Source organism: Onychostoma macrolepis, chromosome 23, assembly GCF_012432095.1.
Source record: "Onychostoma macrolepis isolate SWU-2019 chromosome 23, ASM1243209v1, whole genome shotgun sequence".
Lineage (NCBI taxonomy): Eukaryota > Metazoa > Chordata > Actinopteri > Cypriniformes > Cyprinidae > Onychostoma > Onychostoma macrolepis.
Genome location: NC_081177.1, coordinates 23,871,783 through 23,888,047, shown reverse-complemented (window position 1 = coordinate 23,888,047; position 16,265 = coordinate 23,871,783). Strand labels below are relative to the sequence as shown.

Here is a 16,265-nt window from a genome sequence, read left to right as displayed (position 1 = left end):
ACATTCTAACCTTTTTTTTTTTTTTTGCCACCCTGACGATGCATTATTAGATGGTTCATATGATTATATTATACTGTCAGTTTGTCTGTTTTACACTTGTCAGTTGAGTTTGTTTTTCTTCTTTGGAACTTGTTTTGTTTCTGCCGACAAATTCATTGAGAAACACGGAAGTATACATGTGCTTACAATGACTAACCGAAGGCAGTTTAACAACCATTTATGGCTGCTTCAATGGAAGTGCTGGAGTGAATCCAAGAGTTCATGGACGAGCATACAAACCTATGCAAATGAAGGGCATTAGGGCTTTATGCAAGGCTTTATATATTTTTGTGAGTAGGCAAACTATCACTATGGAAACTACTGGAAGTTGTATGCATGAGGCCTCAGACCTCAATCCAAATGAGCACCTGTGAACGACTTTACAAACAGACAGTCCTCCTCCAACCAGATGAAACATTTATGCACTGTGCGTGATGTTCCCATTATATTGCACAGATGTATTTTTTCTTTTTTTTTTTGGACAGTTCAGGATAATAGGAGTTCTCTCCTGAACTGCACCTTCACTTCCATTTTCCTTTTCAGTCTCTTTATTTTGCCCTGAAGTCTTTCCGTCTCGCACATGACTTTATAGGCTACAAGATTTAACAAATTGCCTAATGTCAAAATTAGTGCAATAATCATTCAGAAATAATCGCTTTAGTAGGATTCCCTGCTAAAAAAAAAACAAAAAAAACAATAGAAGCCCAATAGAAACCATCACAGAAATTCCAATGGTTTCCATTAAAATACCATTATAAACCATTAGCTTTTTCCAGTAAAACCATTACAAAATTATTTTTTGTAGTGTGTTTTGGGCATTTTTCCAGTAGGATTTAACATCCCACCAATAGAATCCATCACATACCAGTAAACACCATTATAGTTTCCATTAAAACCAATACAATTCCCATTATAACCATTAAAACCATTACATTTTCTATTGTGTTTTGGGCAGTGTTGGGCAGTAACTAGTTACTAGTAATTTAGTTACTGTAATAATATTACTTTTTGCAGTAACTAGTAGTGTAACTAATTACTAATAAGATTTCAGTAATAATATTACAGTTACTTTCCATAAAACAGCTTAGTTATTTTGATGCCTCAACCCTGTTGATTTAAAATTTAACAATCAAATAATTCCTAGATTTATTTTCATAATTTTCATGACTCGACGCGCACATGCATGTGATGTCCCCAGTGCAGCAGGTAAGCTTGGAATATGGAAAAGCTTACATTCAGCAGATAGAAATATTGCATTATATTGATTTTGTCAGGAAAAAAGATCTGTTGTGTAGGTTGTGGCTCTACTTTACTCTGGCATTACATCCCTCTGATCAGCATGTGGTACATTATATTAATATAATTAAAAATATTTTTGGAAAATTAAACAGTTTCTTACAAACTCATGTGATTTGATAAAATACATAACAAAATTTAATCGCATATGGGTAACAGAAAAATTACTTCAAGCTACACATGACAATTAATGAGATGAATACAACACTATTGAGTGTTTGTAATAACTTCTGACTGCGATCCGATGTGGATTTTGGTCAAATGATGAGGCAGAAATATGTTGTTAGTAACATTTTAGAAGAATTTATCTGGAAGATACACAGATACAACTTCTGTGGGGCGTGAAGAAAAAGTAATGTAACTAGTAGTGTAACTACCCTTACAAAAATGTCCTGTGGTATTCCTGTGGTACTGCAGCAGTACTACATAAATTTACCACACAACAAATGAGCAGAGCTTAATATGACAGGATTACCACAGCACTTTCTGTTGTACAGTATCACAAGAATTTACCATTAGATGCCGTTTGTGGTTTTTCTGTTGTTTTTGTGTTGTAATTCCAACACAAGCTAAATATGACAGGATTACCACAGCACTTTCTATACAGCATGAATTTACTACAGAAAATACAATGTGTTGTATTTGAATGGTATATGTATTGTTTCTGTGTGATATTTCCAAAACAATGACATCTAGCTGGCATAAATAATGCAGGTGAGTGCAGTATGTCAAATAAAGTAATGTGGTATTTTTAAGGTTACTATCTGAATTAATATATGATAAAAATGCCAAGCTGTAATCAACTGCTAAAGTATTTTAACAATATAAACAATTGTCTGATCTCACTTTATCATAATTGAAAATTTTATTAAACTACAAAAATTAATTTCCTAGATAATACATTCTCACAAAAATTTTCGTTTTATGATTTAAATTTAATTTATGACAAATGTGTTATATTGTAACTGTAACAGCTATAATGTAATGACAACATCAGTATTTCTAATATATGAAATATAGTCCAGTATGTATTGTGTGTTATATACTGTATGTATGTGTGTGTGTGTGTGTGTGTGTGTGTGTGCGCGCGCGTGTCTGTGTGTATAGTACACAAAATAATCAATTATTATAATTATACACATTAACGTAATAACATTAATAATTATATTATGCACACAGGCATTTACGCTTGCGTTGCTTGCTGCCCGTTTCCATGGCAATGGTGAAGCTCAGACTTTGGCGCACTTTTGGATTTTGAACCGTGACGTCAAGCCGTTCTCAACCGCCAACCAGACAGTTTGTAAAATGTTGCGTTTCTGATTATTTTCTTTTTTCGAAGAAAACGCAGTCGAAACAGGTCTATCGAGTTACACTGAAGACACGCACATTCACGACGAAACATTAATTAAGGAAGAATGGTATTTCTCCGAGGAAGTAATCGTCAGCTGGCCCGCTGCGAGAAACCAGACGTCTCAGTTCATCAGTTTTTGCTGGTGAGTAATTTCACGTAGATTAAGTGCTTCTGCTGTACTTTTATGTGCATGTTATGCTACTTGTGTTGTATTTGTTAGTTTAATTTACCACGCGATTACATATCACTCTGTTTAGATGAGACAGTAAGTATCAATATAACGAATTTAACGTTAGACCGACTGGAAATAACATACAGCTCTTCATTAAATGAGCGGGTTCATAAGAGTTATTTGTTAATAAATTGGACACTGAAATTGTCCAAAAAGGCCTGGCTCAATAGTGTCATGTTCGTGAACTGAGCTACATTGGTGGATCAGTACATAGTATAGCCAGTTTTCATGATTTAATTGATTAATACGATTCATACTGAATTCGGTGTAATACACTATCATGTGTTTTCTGTGTGAGTTAAACAAGTAAAGAGTGCTCCTGCAGAAATCTACTTTTTTCCCATATTTAAAGCAAAAATCTCAGCTACTAAGTTCAATCAGCTGACAACCCTATTGTTGACGTGTTTTTATATTACAGAGTCAGGCCTGGATGAAAACCTGCTTAAAGAGAGAGATAGATTAACTGGGAAGATGAAGCCTGGTGCTGATGTACCTGGTAAGCTAAATGAAGAATTGTAAAACCGAAAAAGCTCAGATGACGCTGAAAAGACTGTCAGCTCAGCCTCAGTAAGTATGCTCTTTTTTGACAATCTTTTATATAAAAAAAGAAAAACAGAAACAAAGACTGGACAGCATTTAATGCAGCAACTAATTAAACATAAGTCCACAAGAAAACAGGTGAAAAATAGTAGGCTAAATACTATAAAACCGTCAATTCCAGTTTTTCAAAACACAATACCACAAAAGACAATGAATGTTTATGCTGCTTATGTATCTTTTCAAGACCCCTGTAAATGAATCAGCTCAAGAAATGCAAAGAAGAATAGAAGGGCTACAGGAAGAAAACAGCGGCTCAGAGAGGAACTTGAAAAGGGAAAAATTAGTGGACTGAGATCTCGAGTCACGTCTTTCAGTTATTTATATTTTATCTAAACAAAAACTTCTCACAAAATGAGGAATATTATAAAGCAGTTACAATAAAAAGTAAACAATATGCTCTCTAAAAAGTTGATGCAGTTGTTATAGAGCCAATATTTACCTGATCTTAAAAATGACTTTGATCTGTCAATACAGTCAGGTTGATTATGTTAAATAACCAGTTCATTTAGATGTTACCACATAAAGTTCTCCAGTGAAGTGCAGACATGATGCAAGTGTTGTAAATGGCCGCTTCATTGATTACACTCTGTATAATTTTAAACATAGTCTGAAGTCTCTAATATAATATATGTTTTTATAGAAAAATTTCAAAGCACCTTTTATATTTCTCTAAATTATTTATAAGATAAAATAAATTGTTTACATAAAAAATAATTAGTTAAAATCTTGTTTCAGAGATTCCTGGATTCTCAATGAGCTGAGAAGGCTAAGGACAGAGGCACAACCTCAAACTGAAAGTGAGGTAAATATAAAATTGTATTTAGAAAAAAATGTTGTTTCAATCCTCAAATTTGATTGATTGGTGGTCCAAGACATTTCACTGTTTGTATTACTCTGTGATTATGTATGTGGTGCACAGTAGAAGCAGGTTGGGGAATGGATTGATCTGAATTGAGGAGCATATTTTTTGAAAGCCCTCGATGCTCCTATTTAGTGAGTAGGGAGCAGAAAAAGAAAACCTAGAGTGGAATATATGTGTTGCTCACATTATACTAAACACACTCTTTGTCACACACACAGTTTCGTAATGAACTGAAACATTTGTACACTTCTCATGATAACATAAAAGTTCTCTACTATTGTGTTTTGCACAGTTGCTTTGGCAAAACATCTGTCAAACAAACTAAAATCGAAGTGTGTTATTTCTCAGTGCTAGGGGTGGGCGATATGACCAAAATCTTATATCACGATATGACTAATTTTAAATCACGATAACGATATATATCACGATATAGTAATTTTTTTATATTAAAATCTTTGATACCATAGAATTTTCATAATCCTTGTCACCAATGTCAATATCAAACTAATACAAGCCTTAAAATAGACAAAAAAAAAAAACACTCAAGCTCACTGAAAATAAAGTCAGTGATGAAATAAGTATAAGAAACTAATTGCAAGCAATAGGACAAAAACTACAATACATAAGAAACGCTACATACATTGTGTAAATTAATTAGTCTTCACTGTGTTAATTATATCTATCTATCCATCTATGATAGATATAATTAACATGTTTATTATGTATAGATTAGGGCTGGGTATCGATTCAGATGTCCCGATTCGATTCGCAAGCTCTCGATTCGATTCTCGATTTTTTTTTTATTACATTCAGTGAATATCGTTATCAAGCTATTGATATTTCTAACGAAATGAACAGTAAACATCAGTTTACAAATAGTGAATTAATAAAAAGACATTAAGAACCACAGGCCTGTATTTTAAACCTATTCTTTTTTTCTATAGGGTTCTTTCTTAAACAATAATTGGGCCCTATAAAATGTTAATTTTACATTAAATTAAACATTAATTTAATTTATCCTAATCAAATTAAAATTAAACCCTTGTTTCAGAGATTCCTGGATTCTCAATGAGCTGAGAAGGCTAAGGACAGAGGCACAACCTCAAACTGAAAGTGAGGTAAATATAAAATTGTATTTAGAAAAATGTTGTTTCAATCCTCAAATTTGATTGATTGGTGGTCCAAGACATTTCACTGTTTGTATTACTCTGTGATTATGTATGTGGTGCACAGTAGAAGCAGGTTGGGGAATGGATTGATCTGAATTGAGGAGCATATTTTTGAAAGCCCTCGATGCTCCTATTTAGTGAGTAGGAGCAGAAAAGAAAACCTAGAGTGGAATATATGTGTTGCTCACATTATACTAAACACACTCTTTGTCACACACACAGTTTCGTAATGAACTGAAACATTTGTACACTTCTCATGATAACATAAAAGTTCTCTACTATTGTGTTTTGCACAGTTGCTTTGGCAAAACATCTGTCAAACAAACTAAAATCGAAGTGTGTTATTTCTCAGTGCTAGGGGTGGGCGATATGACCAAAATCTTATATCACGATATGACTAATTTTAAATCACGATAACGATATATATCACGATATAGTAATTTTTTATATTAAAATCTTTGATACCATAGAATTTTCATAATCCTTGTCACCAATGTCAATATCAAACTAATACAAGCCTTAAAATAGACAAAAAAACACTCAAGCTCACTGAAAATAAAGTCAGTGATGAAATAAGTATAAGAAACTAATTGCAAGCAATAGGACAAAAACTACAATACATAAGAAACGCTACATACATTGTGTAAATTAATTAGTCTTCACTGTGTTAATTATATCTATCTATCCATCTATGATAGATATAATTAACATGTTTATTATGTATAGATTAGGGCTGGGTATCGATTCAGATGTCCCGATTCGATTCGCAAGCTCTCGATTCGATTCTCGATTTTTTTTATTACATTCAGTGAATATCGTTTTAATACAAGCTATTGATATTTCTAACGAAATGAACAGTAAACATCAGTTTACAAATAGTGAATTAATAAAAGACATTAAGAACCACAGGCCTGTATTTTAAACCTATTCTTTTTTTCTATAGGGTTCTTTCTTAAACAATAATTGGGCCCTATAAAATGTTAATTTTACATTAAATTAAACATTAATTTAATTTATCCTAATCAAATTAAAATTAAACCCTTTTATTTTTTGGCAAACAAAGTGCTGCACAACAGAGGTTTACTGTTAAAATTAAAAAGAAAACAAATGGGATTATTCCTTTAAAAAATAAAGATTTATTAATATTTATTATTAGTAGTAGCATTGAGTCTTGCTCTTAACGTTAAACTAAACTTTTATTTTTGCCGTGGTTGCCGTGAGGAACTTGCAGCTGCTGTGTATCATGTGATATGACTTTAGTTTTCTCAAATTAAACTGTAAAATGCTAATGAAATGACTCTCAGAGCAGCAGTGTGTTAATATCATCATATAGTGAGACGGCAGAAGATGAAAACACTGTGAGCGTCGTCCGCGCTTTAGTATGTGTGTGGTAAACAAAAGAGTGTGTCGGGCCATCCCCCATTCATTCATTCATTCATTCAGTCATTCATTCATTCATTGTGGAAATCATGGCGCCTTATGCATGATATCAAATGCTTCTACAGATTTATAGTATTACTATAGCATTTCACCTGAGCATTACGAATCAAGCGTATGGCTTTGTTCTTGGTTCTCATCAGGTTCTCATCAACAGTATCTCCGCCATGATAAGCACTGAATGAATGACAGGCTTTCTGTTGTAACATCGCGCATCGGTAAATAAGGGTGACATCTAGTGGAGAAGACTAATGATAAGAATCACATTAATCAGATCTTGTTTTAAATGCGTGCTGAAATAAATACCGGAAAAGATCGATTCGCGGCTTTTGAGAATCGATATCGAATCGACGTCATTAAAAAAATACGATTAATCGAAAAATCGATTTATTTTTTTGCCCAGCCCTAGTATAGATTCTATACATATATATACATACATACACACACACACACATATATATATATATATATATATATCAGTGTTTACCCTACCATTATTTTAGGGGGGCGACCCGCCCCCCCAACGGCACCCCTCGCCCCCCTTGAAGGTCAAGTTAATTTTATTTAATTTTATTTTCTCTATAGCGCCAGACCACAAAAGAAGTAATTTATTAAACAAACTAAATAGCCTTATGTTATTTATCTTATTTGCACGACGGTATGTCATTTCTGTCTCTACGTTACATGGTCGCGCTCTCTGTATCGCGCGCACAGCGGAGTTCTGCCCCGGTTCGCACACACACACAAGTGAGCACACTCCCACTCCTATTTGTAAATATTAAGCCGCAAAACGTGTATTTAAATATGACTTCTGCTTGTCTCTGTGTTAATGTATGGCGCAGACGCGCGGGTTTGTTTACTCATACAGAAGCGCGGCGCTTGCGGTGATATTAACGTCTGTCGTCTCACTAAATGAGGACATAAATACATGAACAACATCTCCAGAACTGCTCTGAGAGTCACTTCATGAGCATTTGACCGTTTCATTTGAGAAAAACTATCCTCATATAATATACAGAAATGTAAAGGTATTCATGGCAACCCGTCAAAATAAAAGTTCAGTTTCACTAGAAGACATTGGGCAGAACGTAATAGGCTACTACTACTACTAAAACTATTAAAACCTTATCTTTAAGGAATAATCATACAATGTCTTCAATGTTATTATCAATATTAATCCCCTTTATTTTTAAGTCGGGGAAAAACGGAACCTTTTTTCCTCGTTTTGTTCTGGTCGCTCTCCACCTGGTTCTGTCTGCCCTTCACGCCCCGTGGTGGAGTGTAAAGATCTCAGTCATCCAAATGATTCAAAAGTATTACTGTAAACAATGTATTTTGCGACACCACAAAATAAACGATAGAACATAATATGAAACGATATACTTTTTATTTTGTCCAATATATATCGTCATATCGCACAGCCCTACTCAGTGCCATTGTCAAATTGCAAAATGAAAGAAGCTGCGTGTAATCATGAATTTCTCTGTACGTAAATATACCAGATTTAATTATCTGTGGAACTGTTGGTGGAAATTAAGTTATTGGTGGAATAACAATGTTTGAATTTTCCTTCTTATGGCCAATAATATATCATCTGCTGATATGTCATGCATCTCTACTCACTATTAATTACATTTTTAATGTACTGTTGTAAAAGAGCAATATCAAAATTGCAGTCATGTTGTTTAATCATTGTTCCTATGGACACATGATAGCTGTGCTCATATTCAGAACAACAGCAAAACAGTACAACATGGCTTTGGTCTAATAATTTATAGACTAACTTTCCTGGAATTGTGAGGGTTTTTTTATAACACTTTATATCAGGGGTATCACACTCGGCTCCTGGAGGGCAACTGTCCTAGCTTTGTTCTAAACCTGCTCCAACACTACATCGGTAGTTTTCAAACCAACCTAAAGGACTGTTTGTCAGTTATTTATTAATGTATATTAGTCATGTCCATTTTTTTTATTTTGCAGAAAAAGTGAGCTGTGCTTTCCCTATTCTCAGCCTCAGACGTCACTCCCACAGACCGTTGGCTAAACATCTGATACATATGACACACAAAAGTGGAAACACTTCAAGAGTTTCAATGTCGTCATCGGACTGATTGAATTATACAGGATTTCCGGGAGACGTGCGTGTTGCATTCTTTAACGTTCCACCTGGAAACAAATATGCCGTGACGCCGAATTCCTCACGAAAGAAGAAAGCCGTCATGTTTACAACTGTGATGACGAGCGCTTATCAGGATCAACTAACCGCTGGATTTTTAAAAGTATGTGAAATATTTAAAGTTCATGGCATAGAATCTGTAAAATACGTCCGAGAGTTTTACACACGGTCTGTTATTGTGGTGAATAATGATGAAACATGATGCTGAACGAAATGAACTGTGATTGGTTGTTTGACATGTCGGTCAAACGGCCTCATGGGCGGCCTTGGCCAATGAAAGCTGCCATGGATTCCAGACCTTAAGCCGTCAGTCTGAAGCTCTAGCTACGCGAGACAATGCTTTCCCTAATGTGGACACAGGATCCCTGAGAGAGGCTGTTCACATCAAAAAAAGATCAAATGAGCGAAAGCTTAATTGTGAGATATTAATGTTTGAATACTGTGAATTTGCATTTTCATGCTTTGTTTAATTGTGCCTTATATTGTTTTATTGTGTCATATACCCAACTTTGTAGTGTACACAGATTATGTTGTTACACATGGTGAATAAATGTTGAAATGTAATATGGCAGATGTAGTATGGTGTGTCACATTTTGTATTTGTAACATTTTTAAGATTATGACAAGTATACTAGTAATACCACAGGTTTATGACAGAAAAACTATGGTTTTCTTGCAGGAATATCATAGCAAATTAAGTGTTACCATAAAAACCCTGCAAAATTATTACAGGAATACCACAAAATATAACAAAAGGACCACAGGACTATTACAGGAAAGCCAGCAGTAATACCACAGGTTTATGACAGAAAAACTATGGTTTTCTTGCAGGAATATCATAGCAAATTAAGTGTTACCATTAAAAACCCTGCAAAATTATTACAGGAATACCACAAAAATATAACAAAAGGACCACAGGACTATTACAGGTATTACTGCAGAAATATGACAGTAGTACCACAGGAATATCACAGATATATTACATACAGTACAACAAAAATGCTGTGGTAAAGCATCCCAAAAAACAACACAATACCACATAATTACCACACAATTTTTGTGTAGTACTTTTAATGTTTTACCACATGTAATACCACAGGTAATTTTTGTAAGGGTAATTACTGTTGCCAGAAAGTAATAAGTAAAGTAACAATATTACTTATGAGTAACTAGTAATGAGTAATATATTACCGTATTGTCCCGAATATAAGACGACCCCCCTTTTTCCAGATGTACCTGTTGGAAAAAGGCTTTTTGAAAACCAAATCTTTTTTTTTTTTTTTTTTTCTCTCTCTGTAAAACACATTTATTCTTAAATTATTTTCATATTGCATATTTTTCCAATTCTAATTTTTGTTTTGAAAGTATGGTAAATACTGGTAAAATGTACCAACAATGACATGAATTTTGATATACCATTGAAATAACAGGTAGCCCATCTGAATTATATAACAATTAGGCTATCCATCTCATAGTAGCCTACCAAAATGTTATTATCAGTAGACGTGAAATCTTATTGTAGTCTTCAAATCTGGGTACTGTCTTATGTTTTAAAATCACTTACAGAGGAAGTTTGGTCCCATCAGGCAACATGACAGTCACGATCATGCTGCTGTAAGCTTTTCTTTTTCATTTGTTTTCATTCGCGATCTTTACAACACGCATTATATTACATATTTCATGGCACACTCGTTTTATGCGTTTTTGGCGCCACCTATTGTTGTGGGTGTATTATTGACATGTCAAAGTCTAGACCCTGAATATAAGACATTTTTTGAGTAACTAGCCCAACACTGGTATTGGGCAGGGTTCTATTGTTTTTTTCAGCAGGGATATAATATTTACAGTCTCGAAAATGGATCAGAAATATGACTCTTGCACTACAATTGCTTGTCCAATAAAATATATAGCCTAATGAAAAGTTTGTGTGTAGCCGATTTCTCACGACACAGCGCCGCCATCTTGAAACCATCAACAAACACCGCGTAAAAAAAAAATGAAAGTCCAAATATTATCTGCACAAGTATGCTAAATGCAAAAGGCTGAACATAAAATACAATTAATCTTCAACGTGCTTTACATGTTTTCACGATAATTTTGTAGAGAATTTAGAGTTGTAAGTCATGGGAATTGTTTGTTTATGCCACTAGCATACCTTCGGCCAACAAAACCCGGAAAGCGTTTCAAATATGCCTTTAACTTTACAACCAATAAACTCATAAATACAGTAAATATTAACATAAATACAATAAATAATACTAAATAAAAGGACTAAATGGGCACATAGCGATGATATTAAATGTATTCCTGACTTGCTGCGTTTTGTACATTTGGTAACTAAAAATAAAATCGATATGATTTAATTAATATGCTAACGTTTATTTATTTTTTTTATTTAATTTACAAATATAGCCTACCTTTAACCAGATGAACCCTAAACTCTTGGTCAAAGCAGCATTTGTGAGTAGAATTTTACTGTGATGAAAGTGAACAGAAATAGAGTATATATTTCTAACGGCAATGCTAGGATAAGGCCAGGATTGTAAATGTTCAAAATCAGCCAGTATTTGTTTTTCCAAATTGATATGCAGGTGGTGCACAAGAAAAACTTTTAATTGTGCATGTCCCCAGGCCCAGCCTAAGGATCTAAACCTTTTTTATGTGATGGTCATACAGAGAAATAGCGTTGTCTGTGTTTCTGAATTTGTTGTGGGTGTATGAAAATGTTTGTCCCAGTCCGCCCCTGCATGCATATTCAATAGTACCTGCATATTTACTAGAAGTAAATTTTGACTGCATGGAATTGGGTCCCACTTTATATTAGGTGGCCTTAACTACTATGCACTTACATTTAAATTAATTATTTGGTACAATGCACTTATTATGTACATGTTTTACATTGTACTTATGTTTTTAAAAAATACCTATATGTAGTTACATCTGTAATTAATTTCTGTAATTACATTTATAATTACAATGTTGACCATCCCTCACACCTTAACCCACCCTTAAACCTACCCAGACCACCAAACCTGTTCCTAACCTTACCCATATCCCACCTCAAAGCAGCAAAAGTGTTTTGCAATACAATATGAACACAATAAGTACATTGTACTTATTTTTTGATGTAAGTACATAGTAGTTAATGCCACCTAATATAAAGTGTGACCTGGAATTGAGTTTGTTTTGTCTCCCCTTTAGTAATAACGTTTTTACCACTGCATTTAATTCTGTTTTACTGTAAACAGGTACTGGCAGATTTTCTTGTTCCTAGTTTCTATTCCTAAATGTCTTTATCTCTAATTAAACCCCGCCATAATAAAACTCTAATGGCAGCTGAATGTTTTGAGATCACAAACTGTTGTACAGCGCCATCTAGTGTTAATATTAGTTCCTGCATCATTCGTGCTACAAGCAAAATGAAGCATGTGCGCATGTGATACAAACACACCTTTCTTTTTCATGTATTTATTTGCATTCAAATATGATTCATATTGCTTTTTTTGCCCAGTCATGGATGTTATCCTCAAACAAGATTTAATGAAAGGCAACACAGACACTGTAAACTTGAGAAGTAATTGCAAAGACTGGCGGCTAAGACCGGCTGTGTTTAAAACAGCTCAGTCCACGGGTGGTTTGTGTGAACGTCAAAGTGAATGGAATATCATTGCAAACAATACAGTTTGGGGTGTCTTCGAGTCCCGTAAAAATAAGAAAGAAAAAAAACATAAGCATGGTACAAACACGAGCGAGCTGTAATGATAAATACCCAAAATAATTGCTCAGCTGACAGACACACTCACACATACACTTGATCATCATGCACAAGCTAAACACACGTACATACCTGGGCACGTTCTCCCTCACACACACAAAATGACCCACACATTTGCACTCACTTGCACACCCACGTGAACTCTCACGGAAATTAAAAATAAAAAGTGTGAAACCCTGGTTAAGTTGCATACATCCACATCTTGGTGTTGTAGAAAACGAAATTGAAAATGAATTGTGAAAGTGAAGTCAGATGAAAAGTGAAAAGCATGCCTAAATAAACAGCTCTAGCCCCTCCCACACCATAAACCCCGCCCATATCCACCCGAACCCTGCCTCAGCTCCTCCCCCTGCCCTGCACTGATATCAGCAACAAACCTAGAATACTAAACAAAGTAGTGTACTCAATTCATCTCCCTTAATGATTTTAGCATGGATATGCGACCCCCAGCGCAGGATTTTATTGACTGAGGCGTATTGACTGTTGCTTGAGGCGGCGAGATGGTCCAGTGAGGTAGAGCCAGATTTCGGTCCACAGGTTCTTAGCAGGTTTATAGGGTTTGAGTCTTCAGCTCGATGGGCTCCCCGCGGGTGTCCTGCTGGTTCGCGGCCTCTGGGGGTCGGCTGCCCTTGAGAGTGGCTAGCCTCTCGGAGAGACCCCGCATACGGGGAAACAGCATGAAATCGTACAGGATGGCACCCATAGCGCCACCAATCATAGGCCCCACCCAGTACACCTGTCAGAAACAGAGGGTCACTAAATACTTTATTCCTGTAGTGCGGAAGAGTTTCAGTACTTTACTTTGCGTTTCTTACCCAGTGGTTGATGAAATTCCTCATGATAACAGCAGGAGCGAAGGATCTAGCTGGGTTCATGCCAGCTCCGGTGTAGTACATCTGATTCAAAGACAAACAAGGTACATTTTTGGTGTATCGCACACTTAAAATACACACAAATTTTTATTGTAATACTAAAATATCCATGCTCACTCCCATCAGGTGGCCCATGGTGATAGAGAAGCCAATAGACAGAGCGGCAGAACCCAGACGGCCGTTTCGTCTCTCGTCTGTGACGGCGAAAACGCAAACCACCAACTGCATGGTGAGAAACACCTCCACTGTAGTCGCCATGCCGAGACTCATGCCAGGCTGCAGCTGCAGAAACATAAAGTACATAAAAATTCATTAAAAAAGATTTAAAAGCCTGCAACATAGATATACAGTTCTGTAAGGGCCTATTGTGTACGTCTATAGTACTATATACAGTATGAATACAATAAATACGATTCCAATACATAAAATTTCGATTTTCCATTAAAACACATTTGGACTCTTGTAAACTCAAAATTAAATTAAAAATAAAATAAATAAATAAAATAAAAATTAAGACTTATAAAATAAAATAAAATAAAAATCTTGTTTTTGCGTCACTCTTACCGTGTTAAGTGCCAGTGTGCCTCTCATGTTGTTGGGTGTAACTCCATACAGGGCCGCGGCTCCTGCCATGGCCCCCAGGCACTGAGCGCAGATGTAGAAGAAAGCTCGGAAAAAGGACATCTGAGAGCCGACTAAGTAGGCGAAGGTGACGGCCGGATTGATGTGTCCTCCGCTGATGTGACCGATGGATTGGATTAGCGTGGCAGCAGCGAAGCCGAAGCAGAGGGCGGTGTGGAAGACGTGGTACGGCCCAGAGGTCCAGCGTAGCGCTGCGCCCATCCCGAAGAAGACGAAGAACATGGTGCCGAAAAACTCGGCGAACACCGCCCGCCAGAAGATCATAGAGCGGAACTCCCACATCGTGATTTATGAGATCCAACTAAAATAAAAAACCGAAGCTTATTTAGAGTTAGCAAAAAATGGCTAAAGGAAGCGTCTTTGAGGAAAAAAACAAGTTTTTAACAAGAACACAAAAAGTTAAATCCTTAACTAGTTGATCTGAAGCTGCCGCAAAAAAAAACAAACAATCGAGGGCAAAAAGAGTGATGAAAGTCCGCCTAATAGAACTAGCCGTTAGCTAAGGCCGTGTGGGAAGCCGCGAGTAAACGGTCACACATGTAGCCGCACACAGGTCGTCTCTGCCAACGGTGTTTCTCTTCGCCTGCACAACACCCAGACTGCTAAAGAAACATGAGGTGTGTGTGGTTGTGTGTGTGCACGCGCAGAAAATTTGGAGGGTTTTGTCAGAGAGACCTGAACATCGATGCTAAAGGCTAAATCTACAGGGCTAATTCTAGATGAGCGACACAGAAGAGGTTACGGAGCATATCCTGCCCACACCTAGTAGAGCTGGTCTGACGGACCACAAAGGGGCCATAGGGGGCATTTATAATGGACTCGGGGCCCAGCGTGACGACATAATCCCCCCCGAGAGGCAGAAGCTAAAGGGGGCATCCCATATCAAGCACACACCACTCACTTCTCTCTGCATTAAACTCATAGAGAGCGAGATTAAGACAGGAACACCAGGACTCAAAGTGAAGGGGATGTATATTTTTGAGGCCTATGGTGGCCTAAAGTACAAAACGGATCCACCAATCAGATTTTGGTGAGGTCATGAAATGTCTCATTAAAATTTGCTTTCGAAAAGCTTATAAAAATCAGGAAAGCTGTGGATTTTTATCAAGTTCATGTGGATTTAGGTTTGACGGGCGAGTTAGTGCTGACCTGAACTCACACACAGGCAGAACACACACACAACGCACATGCTCAGAATAATGCCACGCATCTGCACACACACAATGTGCGTCCTATCCGGCGGCTCAAGAGAGGCCCTGCGCTGGCAGATATGATCCAGCAGTGCTCAGATACATGCAGAGAAATCCCTGAGCACAGGAAAGCCATTGTTGCGCAGAGCATGATGCTCACATGAGAAGACATCCTCTAGCTGTCTCTCGGGTTTGAGCTGCATTCTGGATCGCACTCGTCTGTCAAGATTAAAACCTGAAACCTTTCATCCTGATGGTCACATAAAAGAGTAACATTGTTTTCCAGCAGAACTGTCATTCTATCTATCTATCTATCTATCTATCTATCTATCTATCTATCTATCTATCTATCTATCTATCTATCTATCTATCTATCTATCTATCTATCGTTCTATCTATCTATCTATCTATCTATCTATCTATCTATCTATCTATCTATCTATCTATCTATCCATCCATCGTTCTATGTCATTCTATCTATCTATCTATCTATCTATCTATCTATCTATCTATCTATCTATCTATCTATCTATCTATCTATCTATCTATCTATCTATCTATCTATCTATCTATCTGTCTGTCTGTCTGTCTATCTATCTATCTATCTATCTATCTATCTATCTA

General features: G+C 36.2%; 1 protein-coding gene and 1 long non-coding RNA gene across 2 annotated transcripts; one reads left to right on the top strand and one right to left on the bottom strand.

Annotated features, from left to right (window-relative positions):
- Positions 1 to 2,575: 2,575 nt before the first annotated feature.
- LOC131532489 (uncharacterized) lies at positions 2,576 to 5,132 on the top strand. The gene is made up of 3 exons (XR_009268912.1): positions 2,576 to 2,828; positions 3,337 to 3,485; positions 3,703 to 5,132. It is a non-coding gene; the product is annotated as an uncharacterized LOC131532489 (long non-coding RNA).
- An 8,256-nt stretch (positions 5,133 to 13,388) lies between these two features.
- mipb (major intrinsic protein of lens fiber b) lies at positions 13,389 to 14,733 on the bottom strand. The gene is made up of 4 exons (XM_058763687.1): positions 14,374 to 14,733; positions 13,927 to 14,091; positions 13,753 to 13,833; positions 13,389 to 13,673 (listed from the first exon to the last, which is right to left on the bottom strand). The coding sequence occupies exons 1-4, from the start codon at positions 14,731 to 14,733 to the stop codon at positions 13,488 to 13,490; spliced, it is 792 nt and encodes a 263-aa protein (XP_058619670.1). The 3' UTR covers positions 13,389 to 13,487.
- Positions 14,734 to 16,265: the final 1,532 nt, after the last annotated feature.